Below are 18086 nucleotides of genomic sequence, written 5' to 3' on the forward strand. Positions count from 1 at the left end.
GTCTACTAATATTCATATGTCTATGGGTGAAATAATGTACCTACAAAATTGAATTTGAGTAAATAGGTACCTGTCTAGCGTATCTATATTAAATAACTAAAAGTGTAAATGTTCGCTTGTTCAAAATCTCAAATCAAATCTCCGAAATCTTCACCGATTACTTTGAAATTTTAACACAACGTTGGATTTGAATACGTGTGCGATTTTATATGTATATTTGTATAGTATTATATAGATGTCTCCTGTGACAAGTAAAACATGTTTAAAAAAAAACAGCTATCTGTTGGACGTAAAATCAACACGCGCTATAGTTTATATAACTGCACAGACAGACTGAGCCACAGCAACGCTTGGCAGGGTACAGCTAGTTGAAAATAAGACTATGTATTATGAAATACGGAAGAAACAGTAATGCCTGAACTTAAAAATAAATAATAATTATTTATTTAGCCTGCAAAAAATGAGCTAGGAATTGAAGAGACTGAAGTTTTAAATTAAAAAGTGGGTATCCAGTCCGTGGTAATAATAATTGCCCTTTTAGTTCGTGGCTTCTAATCTAGTTATTATTTTTAAATATTCGAACTCGGAAAAGATGTGCAAAAAACCGTCAAAACTTCGATTGATAATAAGAAAATAATGTTCGGGAAGAACGTTCGGGAAAAAATAAAAAGAAGTTCTGGAAAAAATTCAATAATAAATAATAAAAAAAACGGATGTCTTGTTGGATTGGTTAATTTGTTAACTCATTAGCTTAGTTATTAAATTATTTTATTTACAGAAAATACTCATGCCACGAAATTTATTTTGAATAAGATTTAAATAATACCTACAGCAAGTATGTGAAACTCGAGGATTCTTTGTTCTTAGTCAAAACTAACGTTTTAAACCATATGAATTCTCTGTAAGTGGATACCATATTTTATTTTTACTCCACACAGACCATGTCATGAAAATAATAAGTATGTGTATGTACTGTGCTATTAGATAAGATTCTTATAATATATATATTGAAAATTTTCAAAATCATTGTGCAACGAATATTAGGTAATTTTGGAAAAATTTAGAGAAAGCACAGCAATCTCCAATTATGTAACATACAAAATCAGCAATCTGCAAAGCTTGGTAGGAAAAGTAGCAATGCCGGCTAACTTTCAATGTTCTTTTGTCAGAAGCACGAAAGTGTTAAATTGCTGTCTTTATTTGTATCCCTCAAATGATTTTCGTCCAACACTGTGCAAACACAATGAAAATAAATTATTTTGACGTAAAAGATTTTTCATTATTTTCAAGTTCTTACGCGCCCATGCCAAAAATATTTCAATCGATTTTCGGATAGCAACACCAAATACACAAATGTCAAAGTTTGTTTGAAAATGGTGGCCGTGTTTTGAATATAAATCGGTAGCATGAATTAAGTGCCTTTTATTTTGTTTTCAAATAGATCTTCTGAGGCCAGTTCACAATGACACTCTACTTTGATAATAAAGTAAAATTTTCAGAACCAGGAATAATTAGCACAATTTTAGAATGGCATCCTGTCGAATCATACTTAGCTGTAGCCTCATACAGCCAAGATAAGGGGGGAATTATTACAATATTCGATGAAAATGTGCGTACTAAGCAGCTATATTATACCTATTTCCAACACTATAGCAGGAAGATCAAGTTAATTTTTTTGTTATATTATAAATTAAGTTTTTTTCAGTATTTATAATCATACTTGCTTTTGAGTGAGCGGATCATTGGGACGACGTTTATGGATAAAAAAAATCACAATTGTGCAATCTACACTTAAATCAAAATGTTTTTAAAAGTATTTATTAAAGATCATTATTTTTAGGGTGTTGCATTGGAAGGCAGTCAAGAAACTGCCCAAGCGGGTCAGCAAGCCAGTGCCCTTGCCTGGCATCCGCAGCGACCCTTCCTAGCTGTCGGCTGGGAGGACGGACAACTCCACGTCTGGAGATCTGGCGGTGGTTGGCAGCCGCTACAGGCGCCACACTCCGCCCCCCCTCTTCTGCTCTCCTGGAGCGCCGGCGGAGGTAGACTCATTGTATCTGATGCAGCGGGAGCAGTCACAGGCTGGAGATCAACACCCACAAGGCTACTCACAACTTTTCATCTTACGCTAGAAGAACCGTTAACCCACGCTGCTTATTGCCCCGTCGGCATGGGAACAAGTGAAAATGTTCTACGAGGATTAGCTAAAGCCGCAGTTGCTGGCGATGAAGGAGCACTTGATGTCCTAGCATCGTGGAGACCGAGGACAGCTCCCAGGATAACAGGAGGACCAGGAGATAACCACTCTCTTTATTGCGCTCAACAAAACGGTAACTTACTTTACATTGACGAATCCGGAACATGCTCGGAAGTGCTTCCGTCTATCGGGAATGTTCGCTTTATGACAATGACTCCTTCAGGAGGGCTCGTAGTTGCTTGGGAAATAAGCGGCACATTGAGTCTTACTCGATTCTCAATCGGACAGGTGAAGGGAACTCTCGAGGCTAAAGTTCATGTCAAGATGACGACAAGAACAGGACTCGGAGTGACAAGCGCCGGGGGGGCAGCCGTTGCTATCCTGGCTGGAGAAACATCCGTCCGAATATGGGACAGCGAAACAAACGATAACTTGATTCTCCCAGTTGAAGAGGCGTCTCCTACGCATAATTCAGAGATGTTTACCAGCATGGGATTCTGCACTTTAACTGGTGTTTTGAGCTGTGGTTCCAATCAGGGAAGAGTGTTTGTTTGGCGGAAGAATCCGCACGGCACTTGGGGTCTGATCAATGTGTGCAGCGTGAAAGGAAGTGTCAAGCAAGTATGCTGGGGTTCTCAAGGTGGACTACATCCTCTGCTGGCCGTCAACAGTATAACCAGCGTCTCTATTCTGAGAGAACAGCCTATCTGTTGGGGGTACAATCAGAGAGTTTGGGGAATACAGAAGGGACCCACTCAAGTGGCTCTCGAGGGAGTGAAAGGTGCTGTCACTATTGCAAACACGGATATATGCATCAGAGCTATGTGTCTCAGTGACACATACCTTGCAGTTTCAGATGGAAAAGAAGTCCAGGTAATTATTACATTTTAAAGACTACATACCAGTCTCAGATTTTTTTTTGTTTTTGTGTGCTTACTTAGTATTCAATTCTAATTCCAGGTTCTCAAAATTGGCAAAGATACTTTCAACTTTCTGCCAGTGTACAAATTCTCCTGGCAAACAGAAACTCTTCTTCTCCACGATGAAACATTAGTTGGAATTGTTGGAAATCGAATCGAAGCTAAATCAGTAACAGGAACAACTTTAGGAGCTCTTCATTCGGCAGACAGTGAAGGTGAACCGATCGGCATATCTAGAAATGAACGCTACCTTGCCATAGCTACAATGGATGGATGCATTAAAATCGGTGAAATAACCAAAAAAGGTCTCCGCTCTCCATTTGCGCCAAAGAACTGTTTTGAACTATTTGAGGACTTTGGAGAAATAATGTACGCTGGAATAAATACTTCTGGGCGATTGGTTTGCCTCGCAGTAGCTACTGCTAATCTCATACCAGACCCAAAACTCTATCTGTGGGATGCTTCGAACGATACACTCACTCATACTGTACTCAAAGGAACAGCAGGTGAACTTTGTATCCCAATAACAATATGTTGGGATCTAGTCGACCCCAGGCTATTGGCTTGTCATGTTAGGTCCACAATAGATGACTCTGTAAGATGTCTATTCACGCACAACGGCATCCTGATTGAACACAAAGACTGGGGTGAAATGAAAGATGTAGAAGTTGGATTTAACTTGTGTGCAATGAGTGCTCCCCTTGTTGTATCCATGCATGAAGGCAAACTCATCAAAACTACACTACGAGAGTTTGTCGGCTCCGAAGACTGTGATTCCACAACCCGTTCACATTTACTGGACTATCTTTTCTACATGACCATAGGTCAAATGGAGCAAGCTGTCGTTGCCATTGGCAACACGGGAGCTGGAGACGCAGTGTGGAGAGGCTTAGCCAAAGCTTGTGTGCCACAGAAAAGACTCGATGTGGCTGCTGTTTGCCTTGCTAAAATGAATGATGTTAAAGGAGCTTTAGCATTGCACATGGCGATAGAAGACACCAAACTGAATGATAAGTGTAGAACGGCTATCTTAGCCATACATCTCGGTATGCTCGAAGAGGCCAAACAGCTCTTTGAAGAAGCGGGCCGCTACGATTTACTATTCAAACTGACAGCTGCAACTCGAGATGGTTTCGAAAAGCTCACGACGCAATCCGTCCAAGGTGAAGCAGCACTACTAGTCAAAAACGCTCATTACAAGTTGGGTTGCGTTAAAAGGGATGCGGGAGAGTTAGAGGCAGCTTCCGAATGCTTTGAAAAGTCCGGTGTGGATGTGCCACAAGTCCCGAGAATGCTGTTACAAGCGGGACAGTTAGGAGTGCTCAAGCATAAAGTGAGCATGTCTAAAAACCCTGAGATGCACAAGTGGTGGGCGCACTATATGGAGGGACAAGGCGAACTTGATGCAGCACTGGAGCATTATGAGACGGCGGGGGATTTCGCAGCCAGGGCTAGACTTCTGTGCCACACTGATAGGCTGGAGGAAGCCCTCACTCTGTCAGACAAGCCTCCAGCAGCTTACCATATTGGTAGACACCTGGAACTGCAATCGGATAAAGCGGAAGAAGCTGTGAAGGTAAGAAAAACATTTTGTATATAATTTATTCCTTGTTAAAGTAAGGCCTGGCTATCTGTGAATAAATGTTTCCTTTGGTACAGGTATCTAGGTACAAGTTGGTGTAGTAGCTCCTTCGTAACTTCCATTTCTCTCTTATAATTTAACAAAAGGAAAGGTTAAAATCAAGCTCTCAGCAACAGCGTGACCTTCCTCTTTTCCTCAGTCATGTGTGCAAATTTTCATCCAATTTCAGAATAAAACTACATTTGTATAAAAATCAAAACCACACCGCCCGCCACAAACACTCTTCTTTATGTAAATAGATCTATAGCATTACAAGGTTTTGTTGTAGGTTATTAGGGGTTCTATTCCAAATAAACTATTTACTTATATTAACAATTCATCTCCCATTGTTATTCAGATGTACATGCGCGCAGGGGCCCTAGCAGCGGCAGTTCGCTGCGCAGCAGAGGCGGGGCTATGGGACCTGGTAGGGCGTGCAGGGGGCGCCGGGGGTTCGGGACCGCACACCCTGGCGGCCGCAGCAGCTCTAGAGGGCGCGGGCCTGGCCCCCGTGGCGGCAACCTTATATCATAAAGCAGGTTAGTGTTTCTGGTAGAATACTAGCTACATGTATTGAACTATACAGATCTGCTGTGAGATGAGCCATTGGATGTTTGCATTAAAAACATTAAGCCTAAATGTAACGTACGCTATAATCTACGCGTTCGTAGATGGCATTAATTTAATTACTTTATGAAAACACTCTTTTTGCAAGTCATGCTTTAAAATATTTAGACAAATTATTTGTTTGCACCCGTTTACACGCGGTATGAATATGAATAAATAGTTTTTATATGGACAAAACTATATTTTCATATTCATATTGCCGAATAATTTGTCCGTTTTTATAAAATAATTAAATTAACGCCGTCTACGAATGCGTAGATTATAATGTACGTTACGTTTACCGTTAATTAGATAAGGTCAGCCAATGATTTCTTAAATTATCAAAGAAAAAACTTCTAATGTTGGAAATTTCTAAATTTGAAACTTTTTAAAAAAATCATGAAGAATTACCTACGTAGGTACTTAGTACTAATAATTGTTGAAGATGACTGAATCAACATTTAAATTTTCTGTCAATTTAACCAGTTGCAAGTAAAGTCACTCAGTGTGACTAGAATGGCAGGTAATCTGTAAAGCTCGAAGCAGATGGCGCTAGTGTAGTTTCTCGTTTGCTTGATATGAAAGACGGTTGAAAGATAATGTTTTAAGGAAAAAAGGAAGACTTTATTTTTTTATAACTGCAACCTATTTCAGATTGTTTTCCTATGAATGTATGTATCTTATCGCTCCTGAGGTGATTTTCTTATGAAAACGGCCCTATACAAATGATCCAATCATTATTATCTACGCATACTTTTAACAGACTAAGATGAAAAATAAGTTTTGCTGTTAGCGAATTGGCGGCTTATGACAAAAATAACAATTTTCTGGCTATTTTCAAAGAGCCAAAATGTCGAAAAGTGAGGTTAACTCATGTTTTGAAATAGTGCTTACGATTTTATCAGATTCCAGAGGGCATCACATAGTCTGATAAAATATTTACTGCAAATATGAGTATTTTTATGGAACAAACCACTTATTTTATTTCTTTTTTTTTTGGATTAACTTAGTGAGTAAAACCTCAAATTGTAACATTTAATTATTGAAGACAATATTAGCGATTCTTAAACGAAAATCTGAAACAGAAAAATCAGAAAAAAGATAGTTGCCAATAAAAATGTGCGGTGAGAAAAATGAAAGCAATGTCGGTAGTTCTTATTCGAAGTATGATACAGTTATAAAAATGACCGAAGGAGATAAGGTCCCATTAGCTCAGTTAGTAGAGCGGTGCCCCGGCAAGGCAAGGGTCCTGGGTTGATGTGACCGTATCTTTTTCTGATTTTTCTGTTTCAGATTTTCGTTTAAGAATCGCTAATATTGTCTTTAATAATTAAACACTTATTTTCTTAACTGTTAATCACTTGGAAACCTATGACCAGACGTTCTCGGGGAGCATAAAGGCACAATACTTGTAAATCTATGTCCAGACATTCTCGGGGATCATAAAGGCACAATACTTGTAAATCTATGTACAGACATTCTCGGGGATCATAAAGGCACAATACTTGTAAATCTATGTCCAGACGTTCTCGGGGAGCATAAAGGCACAATACTTGTAAATCTATGTCCAGACATTCTCGGGGAGCATAAAGGCACAATACTTGTAAATCTATGTCCAGACATTCTCGGGGAGCATAAAGGCACAATACTTGTAAATCTATGTCCAGACATTCTCGGGGAGCATAAAGGCACAATACTTGTAAATCTATGTCCAGACATTCTCGGGGAGCATAAAGGCACAATACTTGTAAATCTATGTCCAGACATTCTTGGGGAGCATAAAGGCACAATACTTGTAAATCTATGTCCAGACATTCTCGGGGAGCATAAAGGCACAATACTTGTAAATCTATGTCCAGACATTCTTGGGGAGCATAAAGGCACAATACTTGTAAATCTATGTCCAGACATTCTCGGGGAGCATAAAGGCACAATACTTGTAAATCTATGTCCAGACATTCTTGGGGAGCATAAAGGCACAATACTTGTAAATCTATGTCCAGACATTCTCGGGGAGCATAAAGGCACAATACTTGTAAATCTATGTCCAGACATTCTCGGGGAGCATAAAGGCACAATACTTGTAAATCTATGTCCAGACATTCTTGGGGAGCATAAAGGCACAATACTTGTAAATCTATGTCCAGACATTCTCGGGGAGCATAAAGGCACAATACTTGTAAATCTATGTCCAGACATTCTTGGGGAGCATAAAGGCACAATACTTGTAAATCTATGTCCAGACATTCTCGGGGAGCATAAAGGCACAATACTTGTAAATCTATGTCCAGACATTCTTGGGGAGCATAAAGGCACAATACTTGTAAATCTATGTCCAGACATTCTCGGGGAGCATAAAGGCACAATACTTGTAAATCTATGTCCAGACATTCTCGGGGAGCATAAAGGCACAATACTTGTAAATCTATGTCCAGACATTCTCGGGGAGCATAAAGGCACAATACTTGTAAATCTATGTCCAGACATTCTCGGGGAGCATAAAGGCACTATATCATACGTGTCCAGAACTATACCAGCATTTTCAATTAAATTCATATTTACGAAAAAATTTTAAGAACACTCTGACCCCGAAATCTCTAGATACTGTGTCGCCGACGCATAAAAAAATCTTTATATCAAAATAACTCTACCAAATGATATGCCATATGTAATTAGTAAAGGAACTGCCTCAGTATTTACGCTGTTCCCCCTCCACTATTCACCAGATGGAATTAGAAAATGGCCGACACCTACAGGCAATCACTGCACAGTATAGCATGCATAGCAATAATTACAAGTTCTAAATAACCGTTTCTGATAACGTCAGACTAAATTACGAGAAATTGATTTTAATTATCAACATCCAAAAATGACTATACGCAAACATAATAACCTGAAAACTTACACCTAACTGTATTTTTTGCACTTTGAAAAAATGTACAAACCAAAAATGTCAAGCATCAAAACCAATATGTAAAACTGTATATTTTATTATAAAATAAATAAACGAGACTTAGGGTGATAGTTTAGGTGAGTTGAACTGACCTAGTTAGAGGTATCGCCCTATAATGTTGCATCCCTCTCGGCAGGCCAACAGCCGAGAGGAAAAATACCTAACTAATTCACTCCCCATGAAAGGGGAGAATCTCCTCAGTGAGGACCTGACTCGAGTTTGCCCTTTAAATAGAGAGCCAGATTCGATGTCAAGTCAGTTCAACAACTACCTCTGAAAGAGAAACAACTCTGCTGAAAAACCAAAACCAAGTCTCCAAGTAACCTATTCAAGTATTTTATTAAGTAGTAAATTCAGTTCCTTTCCCAGTTTTACCTAATAATAGATTCATGTGTCAAGACAGTTTTAGAAACCAATTCTTCTCTGTACTTTGACGTAGCCTCACTCCAATTATCGCCACACTCCCCGAGGCTGATTTCGTGACGTTGTGTCCAGCACCCTATTGTTAAAAGTATCTGTGCAGACATATAATTGTCTAGTACAGGCACAATACTTGGAAACCTATGTCCAGGCGTTCTTGGGGAGCATAAAGGCACAATACTTGGAAACCTATGTCCAGGCGTTCTTGGGGAGCATAAAGGCACAATACTTGGAAACCTATGTCCAGGCGTTCTTGGGGAGCATAAAGGCACAATACTTGGAAACCTATGTCCAGGCGTTCTTGGGGAGCATAAAGGCACAATACTTGGAAACCTATGTCCAGACGTTCTCGGGCAGCATAAAGGCACAATACTTGGAAACCTATGTCCAGACGTTCTTGGGGAGCATAAAGGTACAATACTTGGAAACCTGTGTCCAGACGGTATGATTTAATAAGATTATATAATACGGTATGATTTATAGTGATTTGTTTTTGGGGTATTATGCCGTGTTGCGCTACCTCCTTCTTTAGCAAACGTTTCGGACAGCATTGCAGTGTCCATCATCAGGGCAGATGTGTGTCCAGACGTTCTCAAGGAGTATAAAGGCACAATACTTGGAAACCTATGTCCAGACGTTATTGGGGAGCATAAAGGCACAATACAACATTGAGACATTTTAACTAACCATTGTTAAAAAAAACTTTTGCCATTGCATAGGAATAAGACCGCCGTGATATCAAACTACACCAGCGCCAACGACAGATTCAAGCGTTTCAGATTACATTCCATTGCTTCTCTCACGGTCAATTTTCACTTGTTTCACTTTTGTCAGTAATGAAGTATCCCAAATACCTATTCAAGCTGACAAATAAAAATAAAGCAACAGATTAATCCATCCTCAAAGATGTTAAAGAAAATTACATATCCTATGAACAAAGCTCGGTATGGAAGCTATGTATATAAGATGTACAATAAATAATATAAATGTAAGGAAGTACATTATGTGTGTACATGTATTTGAAAACCCAATCATTTTTTGCACATCCCTTTTCAATATAATTAATAATACATGCATAGTTTCAAAAATATGTAAAGAAATCTTTAGTGTTAAAATAAATACTCAACAGAAATTATTAATTTTACAATATTATTCATTTGTAGCTTAAAATAATGATTCCAGGAAAGCTCCACAAGGCGGTGGAAGTGGCGCTCCAAGCGGAAGGTGAGAGTGGATCGGAAGCGCTGAGGCGGGTGGTAGAGTCCCTCGCTGCCGCCCCCCACGGATCCTGTGATGCAGCTCTGGCCAGGAAGCTGGTGCAGCCCCTGCTGAACGCCTCGCAGCCGGAGCAGGCGGCTTCTATACTGGCTTCTGCACAACTGGTAAATGCTTGGAATTGACTTCTCAAATATATCACAGATTTTTCTTCTTCACTAGCCTTCTGGTGTCCCCAGCTTAGGACATAGGCCTCCCCTAAATATTATCTCAAGTTTTTCTGTTTCTTAGCAGCTTTTAGCGGATAGTCAGCCCATAACATCTGTAAGGAAAACTATTCCTTTGGAAAGAAGTTAGATAAGAAGATACAATTTTTTACAGTAAATTATTTTGGGAATTAGAAGGCTCGTCTTTCTTAAATACCTAGGGCCTTCCTAATAAACATATTTTACGCAATTTAAAAACAACCATTATTAATGTATCGTAAATGATTGTTTATCAGTGGTGTAAAATATAAAAACACATTTAAGGTTGTCGCATCACCCTGGCACCAAATCAGCACAGCCTCAGCTCGAGCCGATCAGAATTCTCTGTATGAAACTCCATACTACAACTAATCAGCATCTCCTCGCCTGAGGCAAACCGGTGCCGATCCGATACCGAGCTAATATATGTGCAATAATCTTTATTAGTTAGGGGAAACTCTTAGGTTTACTGCCAGCCTTGGACAGTAATACCTTGGAAAAATATTAGCTATGTTAACTTGGAAAACTTTGTCACCCATATTCAACACACTTTAACTTCAAAACCAGAGTAGTTAAAAACCGCGCAAAATTTTTTAATTCATTTAAGCACAAGGCCAGCATAAAAACAACTAGTCGCGACAGTTACCGGATGAACACTGAGCAATGAAAGTTAATAATAATAATAATAATAATAATACTTGGATGACTTGTATAGCGCCGTTTTTGTGCAAAAACACCTCAAGGGCGCTGTACAAACTTATAATACATTTGTACAGTGGTCTATGTTATTACTTAACTATTTATGGAGAAAATATACAGTTCAATACTTACCTGATAGGTCACTTGAGATTAACACTTAATTAACATTATCTAATTGTTTATTGGCGAAATTTAGATACAGGATTTAGGACTTAATTGAAAAATTGAATATAACTGGACTTTCTCGTAGGATTGGTATATTTATTTTAAGGATACGACAGCTTAAAAAGGTAAGTTTTTAATTTAGACCTGAATTCTGTTGGACTTGTTATGGATCTTAGTTCCGGAGGGAGTTTATTCCAAGCCTTCGGCCCAGATACTCCGAAAGCGCGATCACCAAACTTAGTATTTGGCTTGCGCATAGGTTCTATCAGTCTGCCTACAGCTGCTGATGTTGCTGATCTAAGCGTTGACTGCCTCAGACCAGTGTTTTCCGGGAAGCATAGTTCAGAGATGTAGGGTGGGGCCATTTCATTGATGGATTTAAACACCATCCAGCACAGTTTGTACTGGATTCTTTCAGGGCACTTGAGCCAGTGAAGGTTACGAAGGTGTTCTGAAATGTGTGAATATTTTGAAACCCCGGTTATGAGCCGTGCTGCTGCATTAAACACTGATTGAAGTTTGTCAATTTGATATTTTGGAAGGCTGGCATAAATGCCATAAAGTTGTACTCATATATGTACAATAGGCAGGTGTGGAGTTTCTCAGAGCATTCGAACCCTGCCAAATAGCTGAGTTTGAGTTGACGTTGAACCCGTTAAGAAGTTTTCCAAGTGACCGGGAAAAAAAATTCTTATGTGAGAAAACCTTTCGCACATATGTGGGATAAATTGGGTCACTTTTCAAATTTAGTCTTTAAGGGACCGAAAAAAAACCAATCTTATTAAGTATGAAAAGTTCTTAACTGGGAACTTCATAAGCGAGTTTCACTGTATATTATGTTCTTCTATTGTGTGAGGGCAAAGGATTGTCTTTAATTGTAAATGATTAATCTCAATCGTACACATAGTTCCGATTACAGATCTTATTTATTTAATATAACTATACAAGAATTAAAAATATATACAGCAATGTGAGCAGCTGACCTATTCTGGAGTTAAGACGCTTCTCCGCTGCCGATAGGCCCAGTGGCCACCCGCCCAGTGTTTGGAAGGCACTCGGTAGCATTCGACTATCTCCTTAAAATGGACTAACGTTATCTTCTGGAATGCCCGAATACTATGATTATAATCAACTCCTTTTTTAAAATATATGACACCTGCTTTTCATTATATTAATCTTATCATGCTTCTCTCCATTGCTCTGTTTCTTTGCCAAGTACTGTGCCTTCGGAATCATAATAATGATGAGCATATCCGTCAAATGTCTTTTTTAGTTATTGGCTTTTTAAAATTGAACCCTGTTAAAGACAGCCCAGACAACTACTCACCTTCATTCCAGTTCCTCCCCTGCCTTATTCTCCGCTGATTTAATTGTGTGGCCAACATAAACATATGTTTGGATTCTTTCGATCACTAATTAAGCATCAATCTAAATTAGACTACTAAAACTTTTTTAATTTGTTTAGTATGAAGAAGCCCTTGACCTGATAGAAGAACACAATATTGAGATATCGGATGAGGTGGCTGAGAGGCTGAGCCCTGCCAAGGGGGCGGAGGGGCGCTCCCGGGTGCTCACTCGACTGGCCGACCTGCTGGGGCTAAGGGGGGCCTACCACATGGCAGCCAAGAAGCTAACTCAAGCGGGAGATAAGGTAGGATAAACTTATTATGCTCCAACTTTTCAAAGACGGTTGTTTTGAATGGATGAAATAAATTGTATATCATCATCTAAAATCTTACAAAGCAACAAACTATTAAAAACTCATTTTAAAATAGGAATAAATATTATACACTCGGCGTCACAAAAATCGCACATATTGGAAAATATGTTTCTATATGTACTCTTTACAAGTGTCATCTTCCTGGGCTATAAAAGGAGCAATTTAAGTCAAATGTGAGTCATTCACTATCCGAATGTTGAAGAGGGCACATGTGAAAAATTAACATTTAAAAACAACCCCTTAAAATGGACACCACTGCTGACGAAGCCGCTCAAGTGGTGGCACTGCTGCAATCAGGGTTGCGATAGTGTGATGTTGCTAGGCAATTAAACGTAAGCCGTTTTGCCATTCAACGTGTTTTCCAAAAGATTCAAGAGATTGATGGCTTCATCCGGAGGCATGGATCAGGGCAACGACACTGCACAGAAAGAAACGATCGCTTGTTGCGATTGTTTTGATGACCTATATATTTAATTGTCAAAAATATGACCAGAATCAAAATTATTAACTTTATATTTTTTAATATTAATTAACCCTTTGTATGCAAGATTACGGATGATTACAGGCTGATACGGACTCATACAAGAGATATATGATTTAAGCAGTGTTCGAAAATGGCAACACCACGCTTCTTATTTGTATTTAAAATAGACACATTTACAGAAACCCATCCAAATAATTATTATATATTCCAAAAAGTCCTCGACCGCCATCGCTTTCATGTTGTGAAAGATTAATCAAAGTTTGTGAATTTCTTATCAACTCCTTATGGCCTCCCATTTTGCAAAAAAATCCAAAAAAATAGAATATTTCTGAATCCGAAAACTGAAAGCTGTTTTACAAAAGTGATAAAAAAACGCTTTAAAATTTTGTTATCAGAAAAAAATATATAGTTTGTGAAATATAAAAATTTTTAATGCAAACATTAAAAATGGGTTTTTCTAACTAAAATTACCGGTGACAAAAAATATATTAAAACTCATACCTATTTTATTAGACAAATGTATTACCAACCTTATTGTTGCCTCACTTTTTTATTGTTTCATATAAAAGTTTTATAATTTTTTTTGAAATTGCGTTTGGAACCTTTGGTTTCATAAAGATGCACATTTCAATTCTTATTCTTCTGTAATTAAATATAAAGAATGGTATTTTCTCTTTCTAACACCATTTAGATAATATTTCTCACCATTACAGTAAGGGAGATAGAACGAGTTGTTCCCAAATGCAAACAAATTACCCTGAAGGGTTAATATTATTATCTAAAACGGAAAAAAAGGGAATGGACAATAACCTTTATAATATGTTTATGAAATTGAATATGTTTTATATTTTTATATGAGGTGATATTATTACAGTTTACAAGAAAAAAACAATTGATAAACGACAAAACAATTGTAAAAAAATCTGTATTTTAAATCAAATTTTTAACTGCGGTTGTCCGTTTGTAATATTATAATCTGAAAGGGTCTTTTATAAAGTTTCAAAAACAGTATTTCTTATTGGTACAGCAAATCTATTTGAAAATTAATGTCAAGTGGGAATATTTCTAAATAAATCATGAATCTGACATATCTTTTAATGTAACATGACGACAAAATCTCGAAGACCCCAGGGGTTAAAAGTACAATTAAAAAAAATATTGTCCTTTTCTAGGAATAATAATAATATTTGGATGATTTGTCTAACGCCATTTTTGTGCAAAATCACCTCAAGGACGCTGTGACCAGCATGTGGCATTTATAGTAAATTATTGTTAAAAGTATGCTTCATTTTGTATTTCCAGGTTGGAGCTATGCGCTGGCTGGTAAAATCCGGCGACATCGACAAGATGCTGTTCTTTGCGCAGGCATCGCGCGACCGTGCCGTGTACCTGATGGCAGCGCGGGCGTTGCAGGCGGCCGACTGGAGGGCGCGGCCGGCCCTGCTGCGCCGGGTAGCCGTTCTTTATGAAAAGGCCAAGGCGCCGCGACCGCTGGCTGCCTTCTACGCGGCCTGTGCGAGGCAGGAGATTGATGAATATGAGGTTAGTGATGTATTATAATATATATAAATGTATATATTTTCAATAATCTAAACATCATGTCACTTAAACGTCTACGCCAAAACCATACTTATTTATATGTACTCACAAAAATTATGCACTTGATCTATTAACCAACATACCTAAGAAAAATCAGTAGATCCTTCAATTAAAGTTACATCCAACAAGCTAAAACAAACACAAATTTGGACAGAGAAATATCATTTACTACGACTTAAACTTTGCAACAGATTACCACTCTCCTACAATAAACTTACAAATATAAATAGACACTGGAAGCACGAAATTGATAGAATATTGCAATCAAACACAGACTGATTGAAGTGAAACAACCTGTGTAACATACAAGTAATATAAGTGTAATCAAAACAAACCTTGTTAGCTTTTAGATTTACACTGTAGGACAAGTATTAAGTACAGAAAAATGTAGCACACATCCTAACTAGTGTAATAGGTATTAGACTATGTATATTATAATGTTAATTGAATAAAATACGGAAAATGTGAAATGTGATCGAGAAATCACAGTGGAGAAAACATTATGAAATATTATTATGTCAATACGAATAACAGTAAAAAATTACAAAAATATATTTACTTGTTTTAGAATTACGAGAAGGCAGCTGGTGCTCTGAGTGAAGCACTCCGTAGTCTGACTCGGACAAACGATCCTCTAGCAGGTATGAAGCATGCATAGAAATATAATAAATTGTAATGCGCAGTAATTAGGCACACAATAAATATTTTTCAAAAAAAAAATTTTATAGCCTCAGATGCGGTGGTTCTTCAAGGTCAAGCAGACCAGGTTCAACGCTACCTTGATATAGAGAAAGCATTCCAAAAAGACTTCCATAGTGGTAAGCTGAGAAAATTCAATAATATTTATTTATACACAAATATGTACATACAATTACGAAAATCTATTCAGACATAGGATACATTAATGTGCATACATCTAAATAAAGATTCAAAAACAAAACAAATAAAAATACCAATTATATAAAACTCACTCAAGTGACAAATGGTACAAATACAAAAAGATACAAAAGAGACACAAGTAATCTATATAAATAAAAATGTTAATGTTTGTTTGTTCAAAATGTTAAATCTCCGAAAATTCATCACCGATTTCTTTGAAATTTTGACACAACGTTGCATTCGAATACGCTTGTGTTTATATATAACTATATTATATAGATGTCACCTGTGACAGGTAAAAACATGCTTTTTTGAAAGACAGCGCCATCCGTTGGACATCATGCTTTTTTTTAACAGCGCCATTTGTTGGACGTAAAGCAACACGCGCTATTGTTTATCTATCTGCACAAACAGACTGAGTCACAGCAGAAATGTTCTGCTGTTGCACAATATAATTACTGCAACAGCAGAACATTTTTTCAGAATCTATAAATTATCGATGAAAATGTCTACTTCAGCACACTCTATTTTATTATACAGTCGACACATTAGGGTCAGAGGGCTAAAATAGGCTATATTATTTTTAAATGTATTCAGGTGAAACATGCTCTGGCGTCATAATGCACTATCAAGATGGCTGTGAATTATTTTGTGTAAACATATTAGATCAGTCAATTGCCTTCTAATTTTAAGGGCGGGTTGTTTCAGAGAATATAACCCTTGGGACCTTCTAAGACCCAAACAGTCCCAAATGCCGTGCGCGCATTATACTCTCCTAAGACCATATTTGTCCCAGAACGACCGCACATTATTAAAATGCATATATCTCTCTTCCTCTCATCTAAAAATTAATTATTTCTTTTATGTCAGAAAGAGAACGAAATAGTGCTTGTTATTGTCTTTGAAAAAATGGAAGCTTGTAGAAAGTTCGATCCGTGCAAATCAACAACGTCTCAAGGGTTAAACAATTCATCAAACTTCAACATTAATTTTCGGGTTTTGTGACAGTCCTATTCAAGTTCTGTTATTATAACATTATAGGCTAGTTGCTTGACAGAACTGAAATAATAACAGAACTTGAAAATTAATTTTGAATTTTGAAGAATTGTTCAAATTCTCAGAAACAACCCGTCCTTAGTGTATTCATCTTGAAGTATTCAAGACATACGTCTAAATAATTTCAATAATAATTTGACTCAAACATTAAAAAAATTAAGAGCTGAAGAAGAAAAGTTCACTGTCAGCACTTAGGGGCCCTTGGAGAGTCTTGTCCCCTTCTAGTAAACGCCTCCAATCCTGCCTTCAGTTGTTTGCAGTTTCCCTCCAGTTCATTATGCCAGAGGCTGCAGTTTTTGCCTCCACACCATTCAGATTCCCAAGTTTAGGTTTCCCAACACTCCTTAAGCTGCAATCCCACCTGATCTATTCTATGATCTACTTCATAGAACAAACCATTCAAAAATGGAAAGGACTTGTCGCGCATTCACACTTGTTCTATTTTACTTTTGACATTTCCAGCGATGTCCGCTTCAAAACGCCTGCTGAATGAGCTGGACAGTGGTAGCCGGGCGGGGAACGATGGACCCGTCAGGCCGCACCACCTCCTGCGCATGATGGCCACTGCGGCCAACAACGCCGGCATGAGCAGCGATGCTAGAGGTTGGTATTACTTATCCTTCCAGCACATATGTGCAGATGATTATGATGTTTGATGCTCAGTTAGAACCAACACCTTAGTTTTCCTTTCATGTCTGTAACAAAAACTGTCAAATTGTTTCCATTGCCAGATCTGTATAATTTGCAACAACTCTGATAATAACACACAAGAAGCCACTAATCTAGATTTGTGACTTCACCTTCTCTCCTTATTAGGTAAATTTGCTAATATGTAAAACATATCATTTTTTAGAATATACAGAACAAGCTAACGTCCTGGAGAAGAGAGCAGATATGCTTACCCATTCCCGAAATGGAGCGGAAACTCCTTCATCCGATCAAGATATTCCGGAATATCTACCAGAAGAATTACCCACCATGTAATACATGCACAAGCACATAAAGTATTTCAAAATGCCAGAAAACTTACTACTGAAAAGCCATACATGCACATAATATTATATTCTTGTGCTGGCACAATCATACAGAATTTACAATGTTTTCGTTTTTTATAATGTGAACACAAGAATCCTAACTGCTCCCAATCGTATGGAGCCAGTGAGACTGTGGCATGCCCAATTGGGGTGTGCTGTGAGGCTGAAGGTAGTCCACTATACTAGGGAGGGAATTAGAAGGTAGGGAAGTACCAAGCTATTCAGATCTGGTCACAAAACACGGCTACAGCCATTTCAAGCAAATTTTCAATT

The 18086-nt window shown here is 37.9% G+C and overlaps 1 protein-coding gene across 1 annotated transcript; it reads left to right on the forward strand.

Moving 5' to 3' along the window:
* The first annotated feature begins 1374 nt into the window (after positions 1-1374).
* On the forward strand, positions 1375-17792 carry rempA (intraflagellar transport protein rempA). Its single transcript, XM_089637634.1, has 11 exons — positions 1375-1609; positions 1841-3070; positions 3158-4693; positions 5097-5277; positions 9900-10099; positions 12507-12692; positions 14548-14787; positions 15413-15485; positions 15573-15662; positions 17242-17382; positions 17633-17792. Exons 1-11 carry the CDS (start codon positions 1463-1465, stop codon positions 17761-17763), a joined length of 4155 nt encoding a protein of 1384 aa, XP_089493760.1. The 5' UTR covers positions 1375-1462; the 3' UTR covers positions 17764-17792.
* The last annotated feature ends 294 nt before the right edge of the window (positions 17793-18086 follow it).

Source organism: Hesperophylax consimilis, chromosome 12, assembly GCF_061612785.1.
Source record: "Hesperophylax consimilis isolate HC1 chromosome 12, BYU_Hcon_1.0, whole genome shotgun sequence".
NCBI lineage: Eukaryota > Metazoa > Arthropoda > Insecta > Trichoptera > Limnephilidae > Hesperophylax > Hesperophylax consimilis.

What these genes read in the sequence shown, in the direction of transcription:
- rempA (XM_089637634.1), top strand. Translation starts at nt 1,463, where the DNA reads ATGACACTCTACTTTGATAATAAAGTAAAATTTTCAGAACCAGGAATA. An exon ending in AAGCGGAAGAAGCTGTGAAG is followed by an intron (nt 4,694 to 5,096) that starts GTAAGAAAAACA and finishes ATTGTTATTCAG; the next exon opens with ATGTACATGCGCGCAGGGGC. An exon ending in AGGAGATTGATGAATATGAG is followed by an intron (nt 14,788 to 15,412) that starts GTTAGTGATGTA and finishes TACTTGTTTTAG; the next exon opens with AATTACGAGAAGGCAGCTGG.